The sequence below is a fragment of the Rhinopithecus bieti genome, unplaced genomic scaffold (genome assembly GCF_001698545.2).
Source record: "Rhinopithecus bieti isolate Rb0 unplaced genomic scaffold, ASM169854v2 scaffold_13400, whole genome shotgun sequence".
Taxonomy (NCBI): Eukaryota; Metazoa; Chordata; class Mammalia; order Primates; family Cercopithecidae; genus Rhinopithecus; species Rhinopithecus bieti.
In genome coordinates, this window is record NW_016807991.1 from 4,322,489 (window position 1) to 4,346,873 (window position 24,385).

Consider the following 24,385-nt stretch of genomic DNA (forward strand, 5'->3'; position numbering starts at 1 on the left):
CACCATGTTGGCCAGGCTGGTTTCACATTCCCAACCTCAGGTGATCTGCCCACCTTGGCCTCCCAAAGTGCTAGGATTACAGCTGTGAGCCATCACACCCAGCCCCATGATCCCTTTTTAATTTTTAACTTTTGCGGGTACATAGTAGGTATATACATTTATGGGGTGCATGAGATGTTTTGATGATACAGGTATCCAATGCGTAATAATCACATCAGAGTAAATGGGGTATCCATTCCCTAAAGCATTTATCCTTTCTCCGAGTTACAAACAACCCAGTTGTACTCCTTTAGTGATTTTTTTTTTTTTTTTGAGGTGGAGTCTTGCTCTGTCTCAGGACTACCTTGTTGCCCAGGGTAGAGTGCAGTGGCCTGATCTCTGTTCACTGGAACCTCTGCCTCCCAGATTCAAGCAATTCTCCTGCCTCAGCCTCCTGAGTAGTGGGGATTGCAGGCATGCACCACCACACCCAGCTAAATTTTGTATTTTAGTAGAGATGGGGTTTCACCATGTTGGTCAAGTTGTTCTCGAACTCCTGACCTCGTGATGCACCCGCCTTGGCCTCCCTAAGTGCTGGGATTACAGGTGTGAGCCACCGTGCCCGGCTTCCTTTAGTGATTTTAAACCATAATCTCCAAGGATGCCCATTTCCTAGGCAGGCAAATTGAGTATGTCCGTCCAGGGAAGGACTTGAGCAATGCTGTCCCTGCACTCATCTCCCAGACACCTGGATCCTGTGCTCTCAAATGTGAATGAATGGGACACCACATGGCACGGGGAGAGAGAATTTGTTTATTGGGATCACTGGGTGGAGGTGGAGGAAGAACTGAATGGCTGCTGTCCTGGTCTGGGGATGGATCAGGCACCAAGGTTAGGGGAGAGAGCCCAACACCACGTTAGTAAAATAATAAAACAGTGGTCGGACAGGGGAAAGACCCACTGCCTGGGATGAGGCTGCTCTGGGGCAAGAGGTGTACGTATCCTACCTGCCCCAACACCACTTCCCCACTGGCTGTTTGGCCGGTGTCAGCGCAGGGAGCGTGGGGCGGTGGGGGATGCAGTGCGGTAGCAGCGGTACCCCTCCAGTGCCGCTGGCAGGAGCAGCAGGCCGCTCAGGGGGTCTTTGCGGCAGCGGCCCATGGCCTCCTTGTAGCTCAGCCGTTCCTTGGAGATGGGGTCTGTCAAATCCTTCTCATAGCTGGACTCGTCCTGCAGGAGCTGGGCCAGCTCCTCGCTGATCATCCCGGAGAGGAGGGCCTGCTGGATGGGGATGCGGCCTGTCCTCTTGGGGTCGATGAGGCCCCCGGTCAGGTGCTGCACCTGCAGGTGTGGAAGGACACTCTCCCGGGGCATCCAGCCCTTCTGGACGGCCTCGCCCACCGACAGCCTCTTCTTGGTGACAGGGTCCTCGATGCCGGTGAAGGCTTTCTGGGCGTTGAGCAGCCTCTGTGTGGAGGTGTTCTCGATCAGGCCCCTCTCCATGGCCTTGTGCACAGAGTAGCGCTCACGGCTGAGCAGGTCCACGATGCCCCCCGTGGCCGCCTGGGCCTCCAGTAGCTTCTGCCCGGTGATGGGGTCCAGCATGTTCTTGGCCACGGCGGTCTTGATGCTGCACTTGTTGTCTGTGGTTGTGTCATAGATTCCGGCGATAGGGAAGCTGTCATCGCCGAGCCCGAGAGAGAAGCCGGGAGAGAAGAAACTGGTGCTCTGGGAGACCGGGGAGGCAAGTGGGGACTTGGAGATGATAGAGCCGATGGAGAGCGAGGAGCTTGGCTTGGTCTCCCCAGCCACAAGCAGTGCGAACTCAGAGATGGGCAGGTGGCCATCCTTGTACAGATGGTACTCCTCCTTAGAGATGCGCCGGCAGCGAAGGGCGGCCTCGATGGAGTACTGCTTCCCGCTCTTGCGGTCCAGGAGCACAGACTCCTCCCCACAGGGCCCCGAGGTGGTGACCTCCTCCCAGTCGCACTCGAGCTCCTGCAGCTGTAGGTACTGGCCTCTGTCGATGATGCCTCTCTTGTAGGCCTCGTACGGGGACATGTCCTTCCCTGTCTCGGGTTCCAGGATGGAGATCTTGGTGGAAAGGTTGGTCTCTCGCGTCTGGGTCTCCTGGCTGAGCTCCTCCCGGCTCACCTTGGCGTGGAGGTCCCGGAGGGTCCGCTCCTTCTCGTAGATCTGGTCCTTCTCGCGGAGGATGGCCGCCTCGAGCTGTGAGAGCTCCTGGCCCCGCTGGGCCGCCTTCTGCCGCTCGCTCTCCGTCTTCTGGCTAAGCAGCTTCGACTCCTCCTGCAGCTGCAGTGTCTGCTGTTGCTTCTGCCTCTCCAGAGCCCGCAGCTCTTGCTGCAGCCGCCCACGCTCCTGGTCCGCCTGGTCCCGGGCCCTCTGCAGTTCAGCCTCCTCCCGGGACCAGGTCCTCCCCAGCCTCTCGGCCCGGTCAATGCGCTCCCGCAGGCGCCGCGCCTCCTCCTCCCGGGCCTGCCGGGCAGTGCGCTCCCTGGTGAGCATCTCCCACAAGCGGGCCCGCTCATCCTCCAGCACGCGGTCCTTCTGCACCCGGATCACTTCCTTGTAGATGGTCTTCTCCTGCGATTTGGCTTTCTGGAGGACGTCAATCTGGACCTGCAGGTTCTTGCACTCCCGATGCAGCTCCGTCACCTGGGTCTTCTCCTGGTCCAGGTCCCGCCGCAGGGCTTCCGTGGATTTCTCCAGGTCCGGGTCCTTCTCCAGCTTGACCACTTCCTCCATGATGATCTTCTCCTGCACCGTGGGAGGCCGCTTCTCGAGCTCCTGGATCCTCAAGGTCAGCTGCCGCAGCTCCCTCTCCACGGCCAGCTTCTTGCTGCGGTCCTCCTGGAAGCTGAGCAGGCCCTCCTGCTCCTCTACGCCGGCCCGCAGCTGCTGCACCTCAAGCTCCAACTGGCGCCGCCGGCCCACCTCCTCGTCCAGGCTCCGGCTCAGCCGGCTGTGCTCCTCGCGCAGCTTCGGGTCCTTCTGGGTGACCACGACCTCCTGCACCACCACCTTCTCCTCGGGCTTCCTCCTCTCCAGCAGCAGGCTCTTGGTCTGCAGCTCGTGCACCGCGTCCTCCGCGGCCCGTCTCTTCTGGGCCGCCTCCCGCACTTCCTGGCGGAGCCGCTCTGCTTCCTTCTCCAGCACCGGATCCTTCTCGTGGCGCACCACCTCCTTGCTCACCGTCCTGGTCTCCACCTTGGCCCGCTCGCGCCTCCACTCGTCGCGCTCACCCTGCAGGCGAATGAGCTGCTCCTGGGAGCGCCCGTGGCTGTTGACGAGCTCATTAAGCTGAGCCTTCAGGCGGTCGATCTCGCGCAGCACCTCGGGGCTCTTCTCGTGCCTCACCACCTCCTGGGTCACCTCCTTGTACTCCACCGTGGGCTTCTGGGCCCGCAGGACCTCCAGGTCGGGCAGCAGCTTCTCCACCTCCTTCTCCACACCGCTCCTCTTGCCCGCCATCTCCTGCAGCTTGGCCTTGAGCCGAGTGATCTCCTGCTCTGTCTCCGGATCCACCTGGAAGATCTCGTGGACGCGCTCCTGGAGCTGCACTTTGGGCCTCTGCTTCTCCACCATGCTGTACTTGCTGTGCAGGTCGCTCAGCTCCCTGGCCAGTGTCGCATTCTTGCTCCTCTCCTCCTCGAGAAGGCTCCTCAGCCTGGAGGACTCCTGGAGGAGCCCTGGGTCCTGCTCCACCTTCTTCACCTCCTTCACGATGACCTTGGGCTCCACCGAGCTGATAGCCCGCTCCAGGTCTTGGATGCGAGCCTGTAGCTTGGTCACAGCCTCCTCTGCCTGCTTCCTCTGCGCAGCACCCTCCTCAATCTGCAGCCTCAGAGCCTGGGCCGCCTTGACCATTTCCAGATTCTTCTCCACCTTGACCACTTCTTTCACCACGACCTTCTCCTTCACGTCCACCTCCCTCTTCTCAAGGGCCAGTAGCTCCTTCTTTAGCCCTTCCAGCCGGGCTGAGATGACGGCATCCTCCCTGCGGAGCTGCTGGATCTGGATCCTGAGCTGGGCCGCCTGGCTGTCCAGGCCGGGGTCCCTCTCCACCTGGGTGACCTCCTTGGTCAGCAGATGAGGCTGCATGGTCTTCCTCTTGCTCTCCAGTTGCACGACCTTCTGGGCTGCCACTTCCAGGTCTGCCTGCAGGCCAGCCCGCCGCTTGTTCTCCTCCTCTACCTGGGCCTTCACCCTGGACAGGCTGCCCTCCAGCTGGGGGTCCCGGTAGAACTCCACCACTTCCTTCTCCTCCAGCCTCTCCAAGGGCCGCTGGGTCCTCAGCTGCAGCAGTTGGCTCCTCTGCGCCTCCAGCTCACGCTGCACTTGGGCCACCCGCTTCCTCTCCTCTTCCAGCTGGGCCTTCAGGGCCTCTGACTCTCTCCCTGCTTGGGCAGGGCTCTTGGAGCCCTGCTTTGCATCGTGGGTCCCTCGGATGTCCTCACTGAGCTCCTTCTGCAGAGAGGAAGAAGGGTAGAGCACGGGGGTGGGCAGTGGAGTAAGGAGCTCCATGTTTTTCCTGAGATGAAAGACCCCTCCCTGTTTCCTCAGACTCCCCAGTGGGTCCTCAGAGGTGGAGCTGAAGACCTAAGATGCTTAGATATCGGATTTTGGGAAGACCCAGTCAATGCAACGATTTTAGGACCCAAGGCAGTGTGCAGGCCTGGTGTGCATTAGAAAGCGCAAATAGGGGACAGGTGCGATGGCTGATGCCTGTAATCCCAACACTTTGGGAGGCCAAGGTGGGCGGATCTCCTGAGGTCAGGAGTTCGAGACCAGCCTGACCAACATAGTGAAACCCCATCTCTACTAAAAATACAAAAAATTAGCTGGGTGTGGTGACGCATGCTGTAATCCCAGTTACTCAGGAGGCCGAGGCAGAAGAATCGCTTGAACCGGGGAGGTGGAGGTTGCAGTGAGCTGAGATTACGCCATTGCACTCCAGCCTTGGTGGTAGAGCGAGACTCCGTCTCAAAAAAAAAAAAAAAAAAAAAAAAAAAATGCAAACAGGACAGATTCTCCCTGTCCCTCCAGAACTTCTCCCCTTTCCCCTTCCATCCAGGGACACTGACTGTGGCCAAGGGTAACAGAAAAGCTGGTAAGCCACCAGGAGTCCTGGAGAAGTTCTGGCTCGAGGGTGGAGAACCAGGTGGCTAAGCCTGAAGGCTCTATGGAGATTTTCTCTGCTCTCTGGGTTAGAGGTTCTGTCCCATTGGAGGACACCCAGTGGCCAAGCTGTGACCACACTGAATGCCATCTGCAGGGCCTAACCCTGGGATGGACACCAGCCTGTAAGAGCTGCTGGAGAGAAACCTGGGTGGCCGGAAGCCGTGCCCCTCTCCAGCAGCCAGAGCTGCCCAGGGGCTGGCAGGCAGGAGGGAGAGGAGGAAGGGAGACTACCAGGGTGAGAGCCTGGCATTTTGGGAATGGAGTGGGCATTCCTGGTTACTCCTGGCTGTTGTGGGAAAAGTGTAGGTGTTGTCTGTGTACCTTCTCCAGTATTTTTCTAGCGAACTCCAGCTGCTGAAGAATCTGCTGCTGGGCTGCTGCAACTTCAGTATAGGCCTTTGCAAGGTTCTTCTCCTGGAGAGGGCAGAGGGAGGGGGAAGGGCAGAGTCAGCTCCTGCCTTGGAGCCTGCAGAGCTGGTGCCAAGGTCCACTGAGCCCTGCCAGGTCCCATCTCACCTGGGCATGGATGCTCTCCTGCAGGGGAGCCACTCGGGGTCTCTTGGGGGCTGACACTGCCAGGGTGGGCTCCAAAGAGCAGCGGTAGGTGTCTGCCTGCAGCTCATAGTCCTGAGCGGGGAGAAAAGGACAGCAGGCTGGCAGCCAGCGGGGGAAGCTGGGTGTGGGGGGTAGGGCTGGAAGAGGGACAAGGGTGATGCATGGAGAGGGGCAAGCTGAAGGCGAGCTACTGACCTGGAGCGCCGCCTGCAGGGCCTGGGAGAGGCGGGATGCCATGGCCCTGTCCCGCTCTCGGCTCTGGATCTCCTGCATCAGTCTCTGCCAGGGAAGAGCCCAGAGTCAGGAGGCCAGGAAATTCCACTCACTCTGACTCTCCTCTAGCCAGTGCCTCCAGGGCCACAGTCAGCCAGCGCTGCCTCTCAGGGACAGAAAGGGCAGGGAGGGAGACCTGGGCTAGACTCCCTCCTTTCCCTGACATCATTCTCTCTGCTTTTCCTCCTTCCTTTCCAAGGCACCTTGGCGGAATCTTTTCTTTTCTTTTTCTTTTTGTTTGTTTCTTCTCTTTCTCTCTTTCTTCTTTCCCAAGTCTTGCTCTGTCACCCAGGTTGGAGTGCGTGATCTTGGCTCCAACTGCAGCCTCCTGGGTTCAAGTGATTTTCATGCCTCAGCCTCCCAAATAGCTGGGATTACAGGTGCCCGCCACCATGCCAGGCTAATTTTTGTATTTTTAGTAGAGACGGGGTTTCACCATGTTGGCCAGGCTGGTCTTGAACTCCTGACCTCAGGTGATCTGCCTGCCTCCGCCTCCCAAAGTGCTGGGATTATAGGCATGAGTCACCGCGCCCGGCCCAGAGTCCCTTTCTTCGGCCTCATGCCCCTCAGAATTCCGTTCTAGCACAGTAGTATCTGTGAGCGTTACCTGGGGCCTGTGGGAGGCAGGCATGCGGGGCCCACCTGCACATCAGATCCAGCAGGTCCAGGTGGCCCTGAGAATTCACATTTCTGACAAGTCTCCAGGTGATGCTGCTACAGCTCATCCAGAAAGATGGCTCCAACTGGAAAGTTCTCAACCTGGGATGCCCACTTTTATTCACCTGGGAACTCAATATACTGATGCTCTGACCACAATAATACAATGTATTTGGTCTGGGGAGGGGTCCTGGCCTGGAGATGTTTTAAAAGCTCCCTGGGAGATTCTAGTTTGCAGCCAGGGCTGAGAATCTCTGTCCCAGGCCCCCTTCCCAATGTCACCTCCCTACTCTCTCCCCAGATATTCTCATTTTCCGGCAGTCCCAGACCCATCTTTGCTCTCATGGTCTCCTAGGGGAACTCCCAGCCCCAGTTCCCTCCCAAATGCCTACCTCCACCTCCCCGCTGCCCTTGGCTGTCCTGGCCACCTCATTTCAGCATGACCCAGCCGGCCCCATTCCTCTCCCCAAATATGCTCTGTTCCCTGTGCTCCTGCCTCAGGTGGAGGTACCCCCTCTTCCCAGTTGTCCCCAACAGAACCCTGGGTACCACCGGGCTCCGTCCGTCTCGCTCACTGTCCCCTTCAACCAGTCACCAAGTCCATCTAATTCTGCCATCTCCATCTCAGACCTGCCCACCTCGCCCTGTGTTATGGCCCCTTCCCCGGCCAGGCCACCACTCTCTCTCAACTGGATTTCCACCCTGGCTCCTTGTGGTCCTCCATGTCTTCATTCCCATCCTTTTAGCCATTCTCTACTTGGCAGCCAGAGCCAGCTTCTAAACACTGGCCTGGAAGCAGCCCGTCCCCAGCAGCTTCTGGGGACCGCAGGAGAGAGTGCAGCCTGGATCCCGTGCCGGAAGGGCCTGTGTGGTCTGCCCATCTGGTCGTCCTCGCCCCTGAGTCCCCCTCCTTTCCCCTGACTGCCATGCCCTCTGCATGGGACATTTCATCCTTCCCCCCACTACACTTGCTTCCTCCCACACCACCGACCCTGACCCGCACGGGTGTCCAGCCTGGGGGCACCCACAGCACGCTGGCTTCTCCCACCAATGCTTATCAGCATCACAGACCTCCCCCACTAGACTGGGAGCTGCCTGGATGCAGGGTTGTACCCCAGTGAACCCATTGCCTGGTACATGGCAGGGGCTTGATGAGTATGAGGAAAATGCAGTAGTGGCCGGAACCCTCAGGGCTCTGTGGCCTGAGCTTGTAAATCCCACTGCCCCAGTCGGGCCAGAGATGTGCTGGCCCCGTCTGTGGGCAAAGTGGAACATTTCAGCTGGAGGCCAGGGAAGGGGCCAATGCCTCCGTGCCCTGGGCTTTGAAGCCCCTTAGAGCTCTTCTGAGCTTTGGCCACTAGGGGGCGACATGGGCACAGGCAGCTGTCCCTGCCTCAGCCTCACCTTCTGTGCCTGCAGCTTGTAGGCGATCTGGCTGGGGCCGTCGCTGGGCCGCACCTGGCTGTGGGGCAGGTGCTCCAGCCAGGAGCTCAGGTTATCCTTGCAGTTCTTGAACTGCTGGTAGGTGAGGGCGGCATCCTGCACCATCTTCTCCCTGCAGGAGGACGAGGCCCAAAACAGAGATGAGACCTGCCCTCTGGGGACAGGGACAGGTGCACAGGGAGGCTGGTGGGAGCCTCCTCCTGGGGGCAGGTCAGGAGGCCCGAGTGACCTGCTGTGCAGATCCCCACTCCCTGACCCTGGGAATTTAGAGATGGGACGGTATCCACCAGGCACCACCCTGGGAGGTAAGTGCTGTTGTTATCTCATTTTAGAGGTGAGGAAACAGCTTCAGAGAAGTGAAGTCACTAGCCCAGGATCACACAGCTTGTAGGCAGCAATGCCTGCCTCTGCACCAGCCCACACCCTGTGCCCCGAGGACCCAGTCGCTCACCGCAGGTCCAGCTGGTCCCCTGCAGCGTGGTAGCGGTCGGTGAGGGCTCGCACCTGGCACTGCTGGTGAGGGAGGTCTTGGCAGAACTCCTGGAAGTTGTTCTGAAGCGCGGCGCATGCATGTTCCGAGGTCTTCAGCGCGCGGTGCAGCCCCAGCACGCAGGTCTGTTGTTCCAGCAGCTCCCTCCGCTGGCGCTGTGGGAGGAGAGGATACAGCCGTGCACCCTCGTGGTTGGGGAGACACCGTGTCCACCCCACCCTCCCCTGAATGCTGAGTTCCCCTGCCACCAGGAGGCCCTGGCTGGTCCCTTACCTGCAGCTCGCTGACCCTCTCCTGCAGAGCACCCGGTTCGGCAGGGATAGGGGCCTCCTGCACCAGGGTGGCCTCAAAGCCTCGGATGACCCTGTCAGCATCCTGGATCTGCTGTTCCAGACCCAGGGCAGCCTTGGCTCTGCCACAGAGGAGGCAAGACTCAGACACTCCCTGGGCCACATGCTGCTGCCCTGCCTGGCTGCCCTGTCCCCAGAGCACTCACTTCTCCCCATAGAGGCTGCACAGAACCTGCACGTCACTGAACTTGTTCTTCACGCTATTGAGGGCCACGGGCAGTTGCAGGGCAGCGGGGCCCACGGGCCGCGTGGACAGAAACGCCTCACACTCCTTCTGGGCTGTCTCCTTCTCTGCTCCCAGGATCTGCAGACGCTGGGCTGTGCCCTAAAGAGGGGCGGGGTCAGGGATCTCTGGGCAGGTGGGTTCCACCTGACTCTTCTACCAGTATACCCTAACTCTGTGCCCATGGAGGCATGGGCTCAGGCCAGAGAACTGGGTTCAGTCCTGGCCCCACTCGTTCCTCTGTGGATGACCTGGGGCAGATCAACCTCTCTGACCCTCAGTCTCCTCATCTACAGAATGATTGATAGGAGGGGCTGGGCGCAGTGGCTCACACCTGTAATCCCAACACTTTGGAAGGCAGAGGGGGGCGGATTGCTTGATGTCAGGAGTTCGAGACCAGCCTGGCCAACATGGCGAAACCCTGTCTCTACTAAAAATACAAAAATTAGCCAGCCGTAGTGGCGTGCACCTGTAATGCCAGCTACCCAGGAGTCTGAGGCAGGAGAATTGCTTGAACCCCAGGAGATGGGGGTTGCAGCAAGCTGAGATCACACCACTGCACTCCAGCCTGGGCGACAAGAGCAAGACTCCATCTCAAAAAAATGAAATCAATAAAAAAGAATGATTGATGGGAGGATGACATGACAGCCTATGTCTGGAGCTCAGCAGTGAGTGCCAGGCACACAGTTACCTACAGTCATCTTCATGTCACTGTCCTGCTCAGAAGACCGTCAGGTCCCCTGGCCCTGTCGCTCTAGCCAAAGCCCTGGCTCTGCCCACTAGGGACTGTCGCCCTTATTCTTTCATCAGCTATTCACTCATCTGCCCCCTCCGTCACCGAGCAGTGCTGACTGCACCAGGCACCACCCACCGCCCAGTCTAACTGGGCTTCTCCTGGACCCCAACATCACTGATGTGACAGATGCTATGACTTCAAAACCTAAGGACCCAGCTTCTTGGGAGGTGAAGACAGGGAGATTGATTGAGACCAGGAGGTTGAGGCTACAGTGAGCCTTGATCATGCCACTGCCCTCCAGCCTGGGCAACAAAGCAAGACCCCATCTCAAAATAATAATAATATGGCCAGGCGCGGTGGCTCACGCCTGTAATCCCAGCACTTTGGGAGGCCGAGGTGGGAGGATGACTTGAGCTCAGGAGTTTGAGACCAACCTGGGCAACATGGCAAAACCCCATTGCTACCAAAAAAAATTAGCTAGGCTCAGTGTTGCGCCTGCAGTCCCAACTACTCGAGAGGCTGAGGTGGGAGGATCACTCAAGCCTGGGAGGTAGAGGTTGCAGTGAGCTGAGATTATACCACTCCACACCACTGCACTCCAGCCTGGGTGACAGAGTGAGACCCCATCTCAAAAAACAAAAAACAGACCAGGCGCAGTGGCTCACACCTGTAATCCCAGCACTCTGGGAGGCCGAGATAGGTGAATCACTTGAGGTCAGGAGTTCGACACCAGCCTGGCCAACATGGTGAAACCCCATCTCTACTAAAAATACAAAACATTAGCTGGGAGTGGTGGCAGGCACCTGTAATCCCAGCTACTCGGGAGATTGAGGCAGGAGAATCGCTTGAACCCCAGAGGCAGAGGTTGCAGTGAGCCGAGATTGTGCCATTGCACTCCAGCCTGGATAACAAGAGTGAAACTCCATCTCAAAAAAAAAAAAAGAGGCTGGGTGCAGTGGCTCACACCTGCAATCCCAGCACTTTGGGAGGCCAAGGTGGGTGGATCACTTGAGGTCAGGAGTTCAAGACCAGCCTGGCCAACATGGTGAAACCCCGTCTCTACTAAAATACAAAATTAGTTGGGTGTGGTGGTGGGCGCCTGTAATCCCAGCTACTCAGGAGGCTGAGGCAGGAGAATTGCTTGAACCTGGGAGGCAGAGGTTGCAGTGAGCCAAGATCATGCCAGCCTGGGTGATGGAGAGAGACTTTGTCTCAAGAAAAGAAAAGAAACTGGTTTGGAAGGATAACCCAGACTGGCCCAGTGTGGGTTTCACTTTGAGCACTTCTGGGAGTGTTGAGTCCACATGGCAGACAGCTTGCTGTTCTTGGGTAAGGAGTTTACACAACGCTGCAACCTCCCCAGGAAGGCTCCCCCTTGCAGCCAGGGGACATCTCTTCCTAAGATTCTCCAGGCTCCCTTGCTAATTCAGGAGCTTCGCCAGAACACCTCCTGGGGGTGATGACATTGGGCCCTACTGGAACCTTCCTGAATGATCAGGTGAGCTGGGCATTATTATATCTGCTTCAGGGATGAGGAAACCAAGGCCCAGAGAATGATGTAGTCCAAGATCACGGAGCTGGTCAGTGGAGGAGCCAGGAGGGGAACCAGCTTGTCTGAGCCCAGGTCTGTCCACTCCCTTCTCCACCTCCGTCCTAGCCGCTGCTCCTGCACTTGCCTCTCCTCCCTCAAGTGTGAACCCCAGGGCCAGGCCGCTTCCCATCCCAGCTGCCCCTGCCCGCCGCTCACCCACCTCGTGGCTGTGGATGCGGCCCTTCAGGTCCTCCAGGGGTGTGGTGCGGCTCAGCGGGGCCCGTGCCCAGGCCAGCAGCTGCCTCTCTGTCTGTCCCAGGTCCCCATCCAGCCGAGTCATCTGTGTCAGGAGCTTCTGGGCCTGCGGGTTGGCTGGGGCCGAGCCAGATGGAGCTGGGGGCAGAGGTGCTGGTGAGGGCCCGGGGCCTATCTCCTGACTGCCAGACGGGTGCCCCCACCAGGTGCCCACAGAGGGTCCTGTCAGGTAGGGTGGAGGGGATGGCAGGGCCACCCGAGAGAAGAAATCCCCAGAGTGGTGGCCCCTAACGCAAGGCGACCCCTGCCCATCACAGACCAGTCGGAAGTTGGAATCCTCTCCCTCCAGCCCCACAGCCACCCCTCCGCAGGCCGCCCTGGGTACCCTGCTGGCTGGGCCGAACAGACTCTGCAGCGCTGGCCTTCAGGCGGCTCTGGACTGTGGCCAATTTCTGCTTCAGGGCCTGCAGCTCCGAGGCCAGCCTAGAACGAAGAGGGGGTTGGATAAGGAGGTCCCCACTCTGCCTCTCTCCCTCCCCAGCCCCAGTAGTCGCAGCTGCAGGTGAAGGCCGGCCTTTGAGCAGGGATCTGCCGGGCCATGGCCTTGGACAGTGTAGGGCCAGCCTGGTTTGCCCACAGCCTGCCCCTGAGTAACCCTACACAGACCTACCGGGAGGCCCTGGCCACGGCGTCAGGGTCAGGTGCTGGGATGCAGAAGCAAGCGGCGGGAGCACGCTTGGTCTCCCCACCTGGGCCCTGCACGACCCAGGTGTGTGGGTCAGTGTTATCTATCAGCTTATACCGCTCACCCCGCAGCAGCTGCACCTGGGGGCACAGAAAGGGAGCGGCTCCTGCAAGCTCAGGGGTAGGGGACCAAAGCCAGGGTAAGGCAGGGGGCCAAGGCCAGGGCAGAGTAGGGACTGGTGACAGAGACAAATGGGGATAGCAGCTGGAACAGGGACAAGAGTAGGGTGGGAGGTTCTGGGGTAGGAAAGAGGCAGGACAGGACTTGGAGAGAGGAGGGTCTGGGTCACGGGAAGGAGTAGGGCAGACGTGGGAGCAGGAGACAGCTGGGGATGGAGCAGGGATGGGCTTGGGCAGGGGCAGGGGATGGGCTTGGACAGGGGCAGGGGATGGGCTGGGAGGGGCTGGATGGCGGCAGGGGTGAGGTGGGGGAGTTCACACTTCTCCTGAGTCCCAGTCACAGATGCTGTCCACGTGCAGGGGCTGCTGAGGCGGGTTTCTTCGCTGTGGCAGAGGGGCTACATCCCGGCTTCGCCGCTGCAGGTCCCCAGTGGCCCTCTCAGTGACGGCCAGCTGTTTCTCCTCCGCCTGCCGGGGGCCCAGGCAGTGGGGACTCAGTCCAGGCTGCACTGGGGGCTGGCCACACCATACCCGTCCTTCCAAAGGACCAGAGGCTGGCCTTCATGAAGGCAGGGGTCTCTAAGTCAGCAAAGTAAAAGGAGCCCCTGTCTGGGGGCCTAGGATCCTGGGATCTGCTAGTTGCAGGGAGGGGGATGGCAGAGCACCAGCCAGGCCTCCGAGCAGAAGCTAGAGCAGCCTCAGAGCTCTCCCAGGCTGCCCTTGTCCCACTGCAAATGAGGAAACTGACATCCAGAGGTGGGAGGGGCTTGCTGGTACCTGGCCAGCCTCCTGCTAGAGCAGACCCCCCGCCAGCACCCAGGCCAGGGCCTGGGATAGGACTAGGTACCGAGGCAGAAGGGGTGAAGCCCAGAAAGATGGACAGGACCAATTCCCAGAAGTGGGGTGCAGATGGCCTGGTGGGGTTGTCTCACCTCCAGCTGTTGCAGCAGCTCTGTGGGGGCGCCAGGGGGGCCCCCAGGTGCAGGGCTGTACTTGGCATCCAAGTTAGAGTTGAGCTTCGCCAGGGTCTGGCTGACCGAGTCGGCCTCTTCCTGGAACTGAGTTCGCTGGGTGGTCAAGGACAGAGCCTGGGGCAACCTGCTGCCCCCTGACCCTACAAACCAGCTAAACCTAAGCCAGCTAAACCTAAACCAGCTAAACACAAACCAGCTAAACCTAAACCAGCTAAACACAAACCAGCTAAACCTAAACCAGATAAACACAAACCAGCTAAACCTAAACCAGATAAATGTGAACCAGCTAAACTAAACCAATAAACTAAACTAAACCAGTAAAGTAAACCTGCTGGATCTGATGTGCAGGTGGGCCCCGCATGCCTGCCTCCCACAGGCCCCAGGTGATGCTCGCAGATACTACTGTGCTAGAACAGAACTCTGAGGGGCACGAGACAGAAGAAAGGGACTCTGGGCCGGGCATGGTGGTTCATGCCTGTAATCCCAGCACTTTGGGAGGCTGAGGCAGGCAGATCACCTGAGGTCAGGAATTCAAGACCAGCCTAGCCAACATGGTGAAACCCCATCTCTACTAAAAATACAAAAATTAGCCTGGCATGGTGGCGGGCACCTGTAATCCCAGCTACTTGGGAGGCAGAGGCATGAAAATCACTTGAACCTAGCAGGCTGCTGTGAGCCAAGATCATGCCCTAAGCCAGCTAAACTTAAACCAACTAAACACAAATCAGCTAAACCTAAACCAGAAAAATGTAAACCAGGTAAACCTAAACCAGCTAAACTTAAACCAGCTAAATCGAAACCAGCTAAACACAAACTACCTAAACAAACCAACTAAACCTAAACCAGCTAAACACAAACCAGATAAACCTAAACCAGATAAACAAACCAGCTAAACCTAAACCGTCACTCTCCCCTACTCTGGTCAGTCTTTTTTTTCCTTACCCAGGCGGCAGGACCTTTGATCACTGTTGTGCTCTTGCAGATGGGGTCTTACTCGTGCACTGAACTTAATTTTTGTAAGTGGGTCATAAAACACTTGGTCTTCATCCTTCCCGCACAAATGAAGGGCACTGACACCTGCCTCCCTCCAGCACCTGAAGTGTTTCTTGCTGGGACAGAGGGTATTAGGGCTGCACTTGTCCCAGCCCCGGAGAAGAAGCTGTGCTTTAAAGAAGCGTCCCAGGTGCTTTAATGGAGCTATTGTCAATGTGTGTGATCACATTCTTCTGGTTCTATAGGAAAATGTATGAAACATTATCTGTCCCCAAATCCCACTTGTATATTATATCAGGTTTTCTCAACCCCTTTTTTCATTATTGTTCTCCTAAAGAGGCTTTTAAGAAATCTTTTAGCTGGGCGCGGTGGCTCAAGCCTGTAATCTCAGCACTTTGGGAGGCTGAGACGGGCGGATCACCAGGTGAGCAGATCGAGACCATCCTGGCTAACACCGTGAAACCCCGCCCCGTTTCTACTAAAGAAGTATACGCAAAAAACTAAGAGGACCGGGCGAGGTGAGGGTGCTGGCACCTGTCACGTCCCACGCACTTGGCGCAGGCTGACGGCAGAGGGAAATGGCCTAGACCCGGGATGGCGGAGCTGAGCAGTGAGTCGATCCGGTCCACTGCTAACTCCAGCCTGGGGCAATCAGAGCGGAGACTCTGTCTTCAAAAGAAAAAAAAAAAAAAAAAAAAAATCTTTTAATTTTCCCCCCACCTGCATCCCCATAAATTTTATTTATGGTATTGTATTTATCTATTTTGATAGGAAAGGGTTATATCTATCTTTTATAGAGACAGTCCGCGTCTCACTATGTTGCCCAGGCTCGCCCTGGAACTTACATGGGCGCTCAAGCAGAGTGTGGGCTGTCTGAACAATCGCTCTCCCCCAACAAGTGCTGGTGATTACAGGGGGAGCACCAACACTCTGGCGCGCGCGCTCGCACCATAAATTTCCTCACATACCAGCAACAGGATATGGCTGTTGTGGGAAGTCTGTACTTCATGCGATAATAAGCGTAAGAGTAATTTTGTGCCATTAAGGAAACAATGTAATCACTCTCCCCCCTAGGAACCGAGCTATTATCACCCTATTGTAGACATGTGCCGCGATGCGCCTATTACTCCTCTGGGCCAATGGCAACCAACAGCAGGGTTATCTATTTATTATTTGAGGTGGAGTCTCATCTCATTCACCGCGGGGAAGGTGCCGCAGTGCAGTTGGGATCCCAATTGGTCGGCGAACCCAACAGCAACCTCCGCCTTCCTGGTCAAAGCGATTCTCTGCGCTCAGCCTCCTGAGTAGCTGGGATTACAGGGCGCAATCGTGCGCAACCACGTTTGGCTGTGCTATTTGTGGTAGCTTTTAAGTAGATGATGGGTTGGGCCAACATGGTTGCCAGGCTGATCCGAACTCGCCCTTACTGACCTCATACAAGCGAGTCTCCACTGCGCCCGCCAGCTCTTCTAGTTGAGAGAAGGGGTGCCCTTTTTTGTTGGTGTGCTGGCCTCGGTGTGGGCAGAGGTCCTTGCTGTTGATCACTGCGGCCAGTCCCCATGGCCCTGCCGCTTCCGCGGCGCTGTTCCCCCAACCTGACCTGCCGTACTGTTTACCGCCTCCTGGCCTGCCCGCGTGGACGGCGGCCTGCCCACCTGCCGCTGCCGCCTGCCCGAGGGCTCACCCGGCGGTAGTCCTCCACGTGCTGCAGCTGGGTCTCCTGGCAGATGCACAGGTTCAGGAAGTTCTGCCACTCCATCTTCAGGGCCTCCTGGTGGGCCTGGGGACGGCAGCACGAAGCCCTGGGACCACGCTCCGCCCCCACCCCACGTCCGCCCCACCTCCCCCTCTTCCCTGCCCACCACGTCCCTTCTCACTCTCGCCCTGCCCCCAGCGCACCTGGATGGGCCCCACCGCGGGGTGCCGCAGCTCCACCATGCGCTCGCCGTCATCCTCCAGCTGGTTCACGCTCTGCTCCTGGCTCAGCAGCTCGTGCTGCTTGAAGTGCTGGGGGCGAGTCGGGTGGGGAGCGGCGGTGAGGACCAGGATGGCCCTGGCCGCCCCCACCCGGCCCCAACCTCTCCCCGCCAACCTCGTACTCCCGCCGCACGCCCGCGGGGTCGGCCATGAGGTCACTCCAGTCCTGCTGCAGGATGCGGCGCTGCTGCTCCGCCAGGACGCTCAACTGCCGCGTGCAGCCCTGCAGGTGAGTGTACAGGCTGCCCAGGCTCTGCCCGCGCCACGACGCCGCCTTCTGTGCTCAGGACCCGCCGCCAGCAGCAGGGTGGGGAGAGAGAAAGTGGGGGGCAAAAGACGCCATTGGGCCGCGCTCAGGAACACTGGCCCCGTGCAGGGTCCGGGCGGCCACCCACGCCCACCCGCAGCCACCCGGCCCGACCCTCCCTCCTGCTCACCAGTAGGTCTCGGTATTGGCTCCGGATGGTGGCTGCATCCTGCCTCGACCAAGGGGAGAAACAACTCCATAAGAGGTGAGGTGCAGGGAGATGGCCCCCTAAGATCTGAGCAGCCATACCCCACCCACCCCTATCCCCAGGGTCCAGCCGATCTAGCTCTGGCTCTGACTGGAGAAACAGGGGCTGGGGCTGGCCCGGGATGTGACATGCTCCCAGCTCACCCACCGGCCCCACAAGGCTCCGCAGCTGCTGCCCGTAGGCCTCGATCTCCTTCTGCAGTATGTTGTGCTCAGCGATCTGCTGCTCCAGCTCCGCCATGCCCGGCCCGTACTTGCCGGCGCAGACCTGCTTCTGCAGGACAGCCGGCGGCTCAGTCCCCACAGGACCGCGGTGGGGAGCCAGAGAACCCCACAGGCCTCCCACCCGGAGAAGCGGACTTGGTCATTTGGGCAGAGCGTGGACGAGCTTGGGAGCAGCCCGGGTGCATGCCCTGCAGCTCACCCAGGGGCGAGGTCATTCTGCAGTGGCCCAAGTCCCACTGGTTCCCAGACGCTGGGCTCAGCCTCTGCGAAGTCTCCTAGCTCCATCCTGCCTTGTCTGTGACCCAGCCTCAGTGCTTCCTGCCTGGACACCTCCAGCCAAGCTCTAGGGCCCTCAGCACGCCCTGCTCCACCCGGGCCCTTCCCCATTGTCCCTCTGTTGTCATCATGACACCCCTTCTGTGTGGCATCAAAGCACAACTCCTCACCCAGGGATCAGAATGCCCCATGACCTGGCTCTGCCCACCTGCCCAGAAATCCCCACTTCTCGTCAAACCCCAGGCTTCCTCCTGGCAGGAGCCTTTGCTCCTTCTTTCTGGAATTGTCCTCTCCTCACTACTTCACCCTGACCCAACCGAGCCTTCTCACCTCTCTGAAGTTTCTTCATGTGCCTCTTCCTGCAGGAAGTCTTCCCTGACTGCACTGCCTGCTCTGCTGTCTCCCTGCCCAGACCCCTGAGCCACCCCAGGTTCAAAGCCTACAATCAGACCCTGGATTAAATGCAGTTCCGTATCGCCCTCTGATCACACTGGGGTGTGACTTTGAGCTCCTGACCTGTTTCTGCTCCAGCACACGTGCCCAGTCGACCCTGGGTCCCACGTCAGGGGGCAGTGCCATCTTCTCGTACAGGGCACGGTACTCCGCACACTCCTGGGTCACCCGCTCGTGCAGCTGCTTGATGCTGTCAAGAAGGTGGCCGGCAGGTCAGGGCTGGGCCTGGGTCTTCCCCGGGGACCCCCAGCCCTGCCGCAGCCCCACTCACTCCTTCTCAATCTCCTCAGCCTGCGGGTGCTTGAGCCGCCGGGCCTTGTCCACATCCAGGAAGAGATCCTTGAGCAGCACCTCGGCCTCCTTCAGGCTGCGGCCGGTCTCCTGCTGGTGCTGCAGGGCCTGGCTCTGCTCACTGTGCAGCCGGTCCTATGGGCAGGGGATGGGCAGACTCGCCAGGGCCCAGAACCCCCACTCCCCTGCTGCCCCATCACTGTGGGCCTGAGCCCCACCTCTGGGACCCTAGCTATGCTGGCCAACCTTGAGGCCCACGCCAGGCACAGGGTCAGGCCCAGGACGTCCGTGAGGCAGGTGACAAGGACACAGGGGAGCCCAGCAAAGATGGAAGCCGAGTCCTCTCTCCCATTGTGTGTTAGGGGATGGGCGGTGCAGGACAAAGGTCATCTGTCCCATCTTCGCCATCACCAGGGGGCACTCAGGGAGTGCCAGTCCTGATGATGGGCCTCCCATGCCACCCAGCCTGCCCACGCCCTGCCAACTGCTGCCTGGGCCTCACCTGCTGCAGCCTCTTCTGTGTCTCCAGGATGTCCCGCTCCACCTGGTCGGCGTTGGCTTGCATGCGGGAGATGAGCAGGGCCAGCTCCTGAGTGGTAGCCCTGGTGGGCGGAGAGGACAGCGGGCAGCTTGGTGGATGAGGCTCCTCTATGCCCCACCCAGGTGGCATCCCCTGCCCTCCCTCCTTCCTGCCCCCACAGCCTAGCTCACTGCCCCGACTCTGGGGTTTCTCTCTGCAGGAGGCTCTGTGAGCTAGTCCTGGTTGGGGATGTTAGCACTGCCCACATGAAGGGTCAAAGGTGAGGGTCTCAGGTCTGTGTGGTGCTGGGGGGCAGGCGGCCTCGGTGTCCCAGTCTCAGCCCCTGTGCTGGCAGTGAGTCCCTGACCCCACCCAGCTGCCTGCCGCTTCCCTCCCCGAGTCAGTGAATCACCGGCTCAGCCACTAGTAGTACCTGAGCCAGCCGGGCTGGGCCTTGGGAGGGGCGATTGGGCTGGCTGGGGCAGGGAGGCAGCAGCATGTCCTCCACCCCTACCTCCTCCCACTCCAGCCCTGTGATCCCCCATACCTCCCCCACCCCGGGGGGCTTTGCCAGAGTGTAGGCTCCAGTAGCTGTCTAGAGGAGCGTCACACTGTCGGAGCCGTGCGGGGGGGGCAGGCACAAGAGACTGCTGGGCACCCTAACATTCTCCAGAGTTGAGGGTTCAAAGCCCAGATTGGGCCCTGACTTGCTCTGAGTCACACGGTCAGGGACGGGCAGGAAGCCTTGCCTCCACCCCAGGGCTTTTTCTGTGCATTCGCCCTGCAGCCTTCATAGAGCACCTGCTGTGTGCATGCACTCACTGTTTGGAGTTCACGAGGTCAAGCAGACCTAAAAGAGGGCAGAGTGGTCCAAGCCTCATGAGCACAGTGCCTTATGGGGGATCATTATCCTGGGGCAGGGGAAGCCTTGAACTGGGTCAAAGGATGGGCCACCCCAGGCAAAGGGGCAGTGCTGGTGAAGGCACAGCAGTCTGGAAGAACTCTGTGGCCAAGACAGCCTGGTTTCATCTTGCTCCATCATTAATGCTGTGTGACCTTGGGCAAGTTACTCAACCCCTCTGTGCCTGAGGTTCCTCACTTGTAAAGCGGGATTTTAATAAAAATATCTATGCCTTAGGGCTATTGTGAGCATTAATTGAATTTATCCATCTGAAACATCCAGTGCAGGCCTGGTGCAGGATCGGCACCCAGCACGTATTAGTTTTTATCCCACTAGAGGGCTAGTGCCTTGAAGGCAGGGGCCTGTCGGTTCTGTTTACAGAGACATCTCCAGTGCCTAGAACAGTCCTGGCATGGAGTAAGTGCTCAGTAAGTTTGTGTCAAACGAGTGGATCACACGTGAGGTGAAGGGGCTACAAGTAGAGCCAACAGGGCCCTGAGGACCAAGCTGCCCCAGGCCAGGAGCACACTGCTGGGAAGCCTGCCTGGACAGTGGGAGCTGCAGGTGCTGGGCCCCGGGCACTCCTGCTCAGGTCCCGCCTCCTGGGATGGCTGCTCCCACTGGGAGCTGCACACTCCACCCTGGGTGGGGCTCAGGCACCCCAGGGAGGACAGGTCACTCAGCGAGAGTGTTAGCCGAGAGTCTTCACCACTGTCTTTCCCGTCCACCCAGACGCCCAGCCTTGGTGTCTGTTGGTGCCTTGATCCTTATTGGGGTAATGGGCACCCCCACCCCCACACCAGCCTTTCATGCCTGTGCTTATCTCAACACCCTGGGCCCAGGCGGGCTGCTGCTTCCTCTGCAGAGGAGCTGAAGTCAGTGAGTGGCAAGAACGCAGCCCAGCACATCCACAGAGAGCCGGGGCTGGGCCCCAGAGAGCCGGGTGGTCCAAGGGAGGCCCAGTGCCCCCTGCACCGCACCCCCCGGAAAAGGAAGCCCCAGTTCTATTTTGTTTTATTTTGTTTTGTTTTAATAGACAGGGTCTTGCTCTGTCACCCAGGCTAGAGTGCAGTGGAGTGATCACGGCTCACTGCAGCCTCGACTTCCCGGGCTCAAATGATTCTCTCACCTCAGCCTCCCAAGTAGCTCTGACTACAGGCACACACCACTACATCCAGTTAATTTTTGTATTTTTTGTAGAGACGGGGTTTCGTCATGTTTCCCAGGCTGGTCTCAAACTCCTGGGCTCAAGTGATCCACCTGCCTCGGCCTCCCAGAGTGGTAGGATTACAGGCGTGAGCCATAGCACCAGGCTTTTTTTTTTTTTTTAAAGGCAGAGTCTCACTCTGTCACCCAGGCGGGAGCACAGTGGTGTGATCATGGCTCACTGCAGCCTCAAACTCCTGGGCTCAAGCAATAGACATGAACCACCATGCCTGGCTATCTTTTATTTTTAGTTTTTTATAGAAACAAGATCTCCCTATGTTGCCCAGGCTGGTCTCGAACTCCTGGGCTCAAGGAATCCTCCTGCATTGGCCTCCTGAAGTTTGGGGATTATAGGCGTGAGCCACCGCACCTGGCCATGAACCCCTAACTCTTCAATACAGCAAGGCCCTGTGTGAGAACTCTGGGGAGGGCTGTGGCTTAGGCAGGAGGCAGCACAGCCCCTGCGTCCCTACCCCAGGGACCCCATCCCACCCCCTCAGTCCTCATGCCCTGCACCCAGGCCCCAGGGGTCATCCCAGTCAAGTAGAGCCTTGGGGCAGGGCTGCAGTCAGATAGCCAGGCTCTCCCATCTCCCAGCCTCTGGCAGAGGAGGGCATCAGTGCAGGCTCCTGTCCAGCACTTCTCCTGCTGAGCAGCCTCAATCCGTGGCCCGCAGGCCCCCTTAGAGGATGTGGGGAGCCCCAGGCCATCCCCTGCCTCCTGCCAGGGCTGAAGTTCGGCCTAGGCCTGCGGCTCCTGAGGCCGGGAGAGAGTCCACTCATGGGCCCTTTGGCTTCAGGACACCAAATGCCAGCACGGGGCTGGTCCTGGGCTCTGGGCTGCCGCTGCCGCCAGGTGGCTCAAGGACCTGGGCCTGGCACCAACCCCACCCCAGCTCCCCGGCTCCCCATCCCCCAGCCCCACTCACCGGCTGTGCTTGCTGGGGGAGCCTTTGGGGGACCCCTTGGCTGGGGAGCCCTTAGGGGACCCCTTCCCCTGGGAGCCTTTGCTCAGCCCCTTGAACATGGTCGGAAAGGCAGGTGCTGGTTCAGGCTGGGCTTGGCTGGCGAAGGAGGGCAGGAGGGCAGGTGGGAGGCAGCAGGCGTCCTTGCTGGCTGGTCAGCTCAGTCTGGTGAGGTGGGGCAGCTGGGCACTGGGGAAGGGAGTTTCTGGGAGGCCCCTCCTTGCAGGTGAGGCAGCGGGCGGCCGGGCCCCAGGCCTGCCGCGCATGTACCCACAACGACCACACTCACGCCTGCTCCTGCACAACCAGTCTGGGAGGAAAGGGCGCAGCCCCGAGGGCGGGGCCGAGCCTGCCCGACTCCCACGGAAGGTTTGGGCTTGTTACACCCACATGCCCAGGGGAGTGCAGCGGCGATCACACCCAGATGGGGAAGGAGTTAGGCCAGGACAGATAGGGCTGAAAACAGACGTGCACATGCAGGCGCAGGCTCAGCGGAGAGGCTCCAGCCCCGGAGCTCAGGATTAATAAACACCTCCAGCCAGCTCAGAGGCCCTGCTGCCAGGCAGGCCTCCACCCACAGCTCTCAATCCCCCAGGAGAGGAGGGGGTGTCCTGCCAGCCCAGGGCCTGGCTCTCTGCTCTCCACCGACGTGATGGGGCAGCCAGGGGACAGTCACTCCAGACAACTGGCACAAAGTCCATTTTTTTTTCTTTTTTTTTGAGACAAAGTCTCGCTCTGTCACCCAGGCTGGAGTGCAATTGCACAATCTCAGGTCACTGCAACCTCTGCCTCCCGAGTTCAAGCGATTCTCCTGCCTCAGCCTCCCAAGTAGCTGGGATTACAGGTGCCCGTCACCATGCTCAGCTAATTTTTGTATTTTTAGCAGAGAAGGGGATTCACCATGTTGGCCAGGCTGGTCTCGAACTCCTGACCTCAAGTGATCCACCTGCCTTGGCCTCCCAAAATGCTGGAATCACAGGCATGAGCCACCGCACTGGGGCCCGTTTTATAAAGTGTGCACAGTGCAGCAGTCCCTGCCTCCCCGCCCTCTCTTCCTGGCTGGCTGTGTGTGGGGCTCTGTGCACCATCTGTGCAGGGCTCCCAGCCCCGTGCAGTAGGACGCGCATCACTGAGATCCTCAGATCCTCAGGCCAGCTCCAGAGAGGCAGGGACGTCTGGTGCACGCCCTCCCCCAGGTGCCACCAGGGCTGGCTTCAGGTGCCACTAAGCCTGGGCTCTGGCTGAGGCCCGGGAACCCACCACACTTGGCTTTTCCCACCTGCCTCTTCCCCCTCCCAGAAATGGCCCCTGGTGGCTTCTGTGAAGTCAGATTGAGTGGCAGACAGTGATGCCAGCTTATTGGTCTTTTCCTCACGCTGGGGACCAGGGCTGCTGCCTTTTAATTCTGTGGTGTCTCTGAGCATCTTCAAGAAGGGGGTGGTGGCTGGGTGCGGTGGCTCAAGCCTGTAATCCCAGCACTTTGGGAGGCCGAGACAGGCGGATCACGAGGTCAGGAGATCGAGACCATCCTGGCTAACCCGGTGAAACCCCGTCTCTACTAAAAAGTACAAAAAACTAGCCGGGCGAGGTGGCGGGCGCCTGTAGTCCCAGCTACTCGGGAGGCTGAGGCAGGAGAATGGCGTAAACCCGGGAGGCGGAGCTTGCAGTGAGCTGAGATCCGGCCACTGCACTCCACACTCCAGCCTGAGCGACAGAGCGAGACTCCGTCTCTAAAAAAAAAAAAAGAAGGGGGTGATGCCACCCTCCTTTCCAGGCGCTCATGTCACTGGCCCAGCGTGACGGGTCCCTTCTTTGGAGGTGGCGTCACTTTCCAGGTCGTTCCTGAAACCCCTGCGGTTTTAGTGGAAGGAGAGCTTGAGAGGGAGTCAGGGGATGGAACAGGCTGACTGGGTGACATCACCTGGACATCCTGGCAGGCCTTGCTGAGGACAAAACACAGCCTGGCAGGAGAGAAAGGTCCCCAGCAGATGGGGGAGATCAGGGACTGACACCTGGTACCGGCCTCAGGCCCCCATGGGATAAAAAAGTCCTGCACCCTTTTGGCTGAATCTCATGGGAAGTCCCTGAACTCGGCCGTGGAGAGGGGATGCAGGAGACCCCCATTCCTGGAGGTGGAGGAGCTGACAGGGGCAGTGGGGGTGGGGGGGGCAGCGGCGGCCTCTGACAGCGATGAGGAAACAAAGTGGTCTCCAGTGTCCTCGGCTCCCAGCCCATGTGATGAGTGAGATGGCACCAGAGATGACAGGCCGCTCAGCCTCTGCCCCAGCCTGCTCCCCCTTTATTCCTGGTGACACTTGTCTTCTAACCACTCATTGCCCGCCTGCAATCAACTGTCTTCAGAAAGGAGCCGTTTGTGTGAATGACTACGGGGGCCAACGCCAGCCTCACCCCTGGCCTCCCTGACTCATCTTTTTTTTTTTTTTTTTGAGACCGAGTGTCACTCTGTCTCCCAGGCTGGACTGCGCTGGCACCATCTCGGCTCACTGCAACCTCTGCCTCCCAGGTTCAAGTG

General features: G+C 59.1%; 1 protein-coding gene across 2 annotated transcripts; it reads right to left on the reverse strand.

Annotated features, from left to right (window-relative positions):
• Positions 1-771: 771 nt before the first annotated feature.
• EVPL (envoplakin) lies at positions 772-22,311 on the reverse strand. Of its 2 annotated transcripts, XM_017884726.1 has the most exons (22): positions 21,817-22,311; positions 18,764-18,863; positions 18,242-18,396; positions 18,034-18,160; positions 17,165-17,290; positions 16,940-16,978; positions 16,618-16,779; positions 16,425-16,532; positions 16,210-16,305; positions 13,491-13,616; positions 12,880-13,026; positions 12,365-12,519; positions 12,080-12,177; positions 11,660-11,832; positions 9,096-9,274; positions 8,873-9,011; positions 8,561-8,754; positions 8,071-8,221; positions 5,932-6,015; positions 5,698-5,808; positions 5,503-5,595; positions 772-4,467 (listed from the first exon to the last, which is right to left on the reverse strand). In XM_017884726.1, the coding sequence occupies exons 1-22, from the start codon at positions 21,912-21,914 to the stop codon at positions 1,027-1,029; spliced, it is 6,102 nt and encodes a 2,033-aa protein (XP_017740215.1). In that variant the 5' UTR covers positions 21,915-22,311; the 3' UTR covers positions 772-1,026. The 2 variants fall into 2 exon arrangements, with proteins under 2 accessions (XP_017740215.1, XP_017740216.1); XM_017884727.1 differs by lacking the exons at positions 18,034-18,160; positions 18,242-18,396; positions 18,764-18,863; positions 21,817-22,311 and adding an exon at positions 17,441-17,536.
• Between the last annotated feature and the right edge of the window lie 2,074 nt (positions 22,312-24,385).